This window comes from Piliocolobus tephrosceles, unplaced genomic scaffold (genome assembly GCF_002776525.5).
Source record: "Piliocolobus tephrosceles isolate RC106 unplaced genomic scaffold, ASM277652v3 unscaffolded_20100, whole genome shotgun sequence".
In the NCBI taxonomy this organism is placed as follows: Eukaryota; Metazoa; Chordata; class Mammalia; order Primates; family Cercopithecidae; genus Piliocolobus; species Piliocolobus tephrosceles.
This window is the reverse complement of record NW_022302201.1, coordinates 1-3,436: the sequence shown is the minus strand read 5'-3', so window position 1 is coordinate 3,436 and position 3,436 is coordinate 1. Positions and strand designations below refer to the sequence as shown.

Below are 3,436 nucleotides of genomic sequence, written 5' to 3'. Positions count from 1 at the left end.
TGAGCCACCGTGCCCAGCCTGGACCACACTTTTTAGCCTTTAAATTCCATTTCTAATATCTAACTAGTGGAAGACCTTTATGGCTATCTGACCTAAATTCTCCCTGTCCTGGCATATTCCCACTTCTAATTTTGAGCTTGGTAGGGAGGGAGAAAGTTTCCTTCCTCTCGTAGAGGACTGAAAGACCATCCCTCACCCATCCGTCTCCTTCAACCCCAGCAGGCCCCTGCTTCAATTTCCTTCTCTGCTACACACTCCAAGCTCTCAGATCCTATGGGATCAGCACTCCAAGACTGAGGGAGGAAACAAAAATCAATTCCATAAAACTTGAATGTCACAATCAAGAAAACACACAGGGCCAGGCATAGTGGCTCGCATTTACAACCCCAGCACTTTGGGAGGCTGAGGCAGGACAATCACTTGAGGCCAGGAATTTGAGCAAGACTAGCCTAGGCAACATAGCAAGATCTTGTCTCTACAAAAAATTTTAAAATGTGCTGGGTGTGGTGGTACAGGTGTGTAGTCCCAGTTACTCAGGAGCCTAAGTAAGGCAGAAGAATCACTTGAGCCCAGGAGTTTTGAGTTACAGTGAGCTATGACTGCACCACTGCATCCCAGCCTGAGCAACAAAGCGAGACCCTGTTTCTAAAAAAAAAAAAAGAGAGAGAGAGAAAACATACACTCCTCCTTTGCCCTTGGGGATTTTACTAAACTGTGGGCACACAGAAGGGGAGGGCTTTTGCTAAATGCTTCAGAAATAACGCTCTCCAGCCTTGCTATTTTTAATCCCCCATGGTTTATATTCTTAGCTGCTGCGTGGGAGGGATGGGAAGGAGAGAAAGGGATAAAGGAAAGAGGCTGGTGAAGACTGACAATATCCAAACCCAGGGAGCAGAGATTTCATGACATAGGTCCAGAGGCTCAGGCAGGCTCTGGCCTCAGGAGCCTCAAGTATTACAGTTTCCTATTGTCCCTCACATCTCACCCCCAAAGCCAAGGCCTGCTATTCTCTTGCTTTGATTTAGGTGAGAAAGACTTTCCCAGTGCAGACAAATTCTGGAAAGAGAACCTGGGAAAGTGTGCCCTGGCCCCTGATCTGCCCCCTCGGCCCCGCTGTCTCTTCTCCTCCCTGCCTGTCCTTCACCGGCTCAGTCCCCTCCTCTGGGCCTCCTCTGGCTGCACTCCCCAAAGCTCCTGCTTACTCCCATCCCTGGTAGCTGGGATTCCAGCTGGGGGTAACAACTGATCCTGTCCTCCAGTCTGAGAGCTTCTTTGTCTTCCTCAGTAAAACTAGTAGCTCTCTGGGCATGTAAAGACCAAAGAGATGATAAAATACTGATAGGGAAGGCCCTGTATGGTCCACAAAGTTAACTACAGAATTCAGGCTTTTGCTGCCACAGACACCCCATTTTTCTCTCCCACTGAGTCTCACTGTCGTATGGGCTGCATAAAAAGAGGTTGATTCTAAGGCCTGAAGGCATCTCCCACTCTCCATCTGACTTTGAACTCCTGCCTAGTCTGCCAAGCAGGTCTAACCTTTGAAGCGCCCCGTTGCTGTCTTCCAGAGCAGGCAGCCATCGTGGATGAGTTTGCGCCGCAGAAGTTCCTCTCGGCCAAAGGGGCCCTTGCCAGGCACTGGGGTTTGGGCCCGAGGGTCCATGCGGTTGTAGATCTCCTGCAGACGGGCCCCTTTCTCCAGCTCATAAATATCCTGGTCCACATTGGACAGCAGCTCCTTCACTAGCCCCAGTGCTGTGGTCAGGTCCTGGCGTTCCTCCTCGATCCCTGGCACGGGGGTTGGCATCGGGGACGGCTCAATCAGCTTCACTCACACCCCCGTTTCATTCCCATCGTGTCTTGATTCCACTTTAGAGGCTGCCCAGGGTTTCACACCCGACCCCACCCTTCCCGTGGTCATCCCGAGCCTTTCCTCACCCCAGGTGGCTATCTCCCAGCGGCCCTCTCCTGGGCCTGCCTACTCACCGTGGGAATGCTGCAGGATGCGGCTGATGAGTACCGGGTACTTGGTGATGCGCTGAGTCACCAGCAGGATGCACTCCTGTACCCCATGCCGCTTGAGCACGGCAGAGCGGGTCACTTTCTACAAGGGAGGAGGCAGGGCTCAGGGCCAGAGGGGAGGACAACGGAAAGGCCTGGTGCCTGAGCTCTGGTGCTGGCCCTACTGTGGCCATTTACCTCGCACTGGCCTAAGTGACACATCTGGAAAATGGGGATAACAATGCCACAGGTTTGTTGTGAGGACCAACTGAAGGAGCGAAAAGTTCTTGGGAAACTACCACAGCATGCTCTAAATTCTGAGGGGCTCCTGCTGACAGGATCCACATGTGGATGGTCCGCATGGGTGGCGAATGCCTGACCTCCATGTGGGTGCAGCTCATAGGCACTACCTCCATGAGTCGGGGGCGTGGGTTTGGGTCATGAGTATGGGATCTGGAGAGGTCTGCTCACCCGGATGAATTGCTGGAAGCGTTTGTCTCGGGCATACAGCTCCTTATAGAGCTTTAAGGCCTTGGTGTGGCGGCTGCAGAACTCCGAATAGGTCTTACGCATCTGCTCCGCGCTAGGACCTGAGAACTAGAAGTTGGTGGAGCAGGGCTAGGTCAGCATTCCCCCAAAGCCACACTTTACCCACTGGACACACCTCTGGCCTCCTGCCAAACAGGTTGGCTTCCTATTTCTCCAGCTCTCCCTGGCTCCCCTCCAACCCCTAGAGTTTGGACCCAAGAAATGCCCAACCCAGTCACACCTCCTTCCATGAATATCACCCAGGAGTCCTGCCTTTTCCCACCTGGCTGATAAGCAGATCACCCAAGCGATGAATGACAAAGTTCCGGGTACTGCCAGGGCACAGGGCCTGGCGCCGGCGTTCTAATAGCTGGCTGAGGAAGCGTGTGTGGATGTCACTGAGCTCGTCCACGCAGGGGAACAGGCCCTGGACCACTCCCGGCTCCAGCTGTAGCTCTTCCAGCATCCCCGTGCGGAAGAGACGGGTCATGATCTTCAGTGTCCTCACGTGGTGCAGCTCTGTCTGGATTAGCTCTGTGGGGGACAATGGGACATTTGGCCTCTACCTTGGCTTGGCTAAAACTGGTGGGGCCCTAGGATAAGGACCTCACAGTTCACGTGAGGTTTTCAAGGTACCTTCCAGGTTAATATTCCGTATTATTATGATCTAAGATCATTTTCTAATCATTTTTATCTTTTGAAAAATGTATTATTATTTTTTTTCCCCAGAAATGAGGTCTTGCTCTGGTGCCCAGGCTGGAGTGTAGTGGCACAATGAGAACTCACTGCAGCCTCGAACTCCTGGACTCAAGTAATCCTCCTGTCTCAGCCTTCCAAGTAGCTGGGACTATAGGCACATGCCACCACACCTGACTAGGTTTTTTTTTGTTGTTTTTGTTTTTTTTTTTTT

At 52.2% G+C, this 3,436-nt stretch overlaps 1 protein-coding gene across 1 annotated transcript; it reads right to left on the bottom strand.

Moving 5' to 3' along the window:
• Positions 1–489: 489 nt before the first annotated feature.
• On the bottom strand, positions 490–3,239 carry LOC113221081 (rho guanine nucleotide exchange factor 2-like). Its single transcript, XM_026450445.1, has 4 exons — positions 2,810–3,239; positions 2,470–2,595; positions 1,984–2,101; positions 490–1,785 (listed from the first exon to the last, which is right to left on the bottom strand). Exons 1-4 carry the CDS (start codon positions 3,014–3,016, stop codon positions 1,532–1,534), a joined length of 705 nt encoding a protein of 234 aa, XP_026306230.1. The 5' UTR covers positions 3,017–3,239; the 3' UTR covers positions 490–1,531.
• Between the last annotated feature and the right edge of the window lie 197 nt (positions 3,240–3,436).

What these genes read in the sequence shown, in the direction of transcription:
- LOC113221081 (XM_026450445.1), bottom strand. Translation starts at nt 3,016, where the DNA reads ATGACCCGTCTCTTCCGCACGGGGATGCTGGAAGAGCTACAGCTGGAG. An exon ending in GTGATCTGCTTATCAGCCAG is followed by an intron (nt 2,596 to 2,809) that starts GTGGGAAAAGGC and finishes ACCAACTTCTAG; the next exon opens with TTCTCAGGTCCTAGCGCGGA. An exon ending in GCTTCCAGCAATTCATCCGG is followed by an intron (nt 2,102 to 2,469) that starts GTGAGCAGACCT and finishes CCTCCCTTGTAG; the next exon opens with AAAGTGACCCGCTCTGCCGT.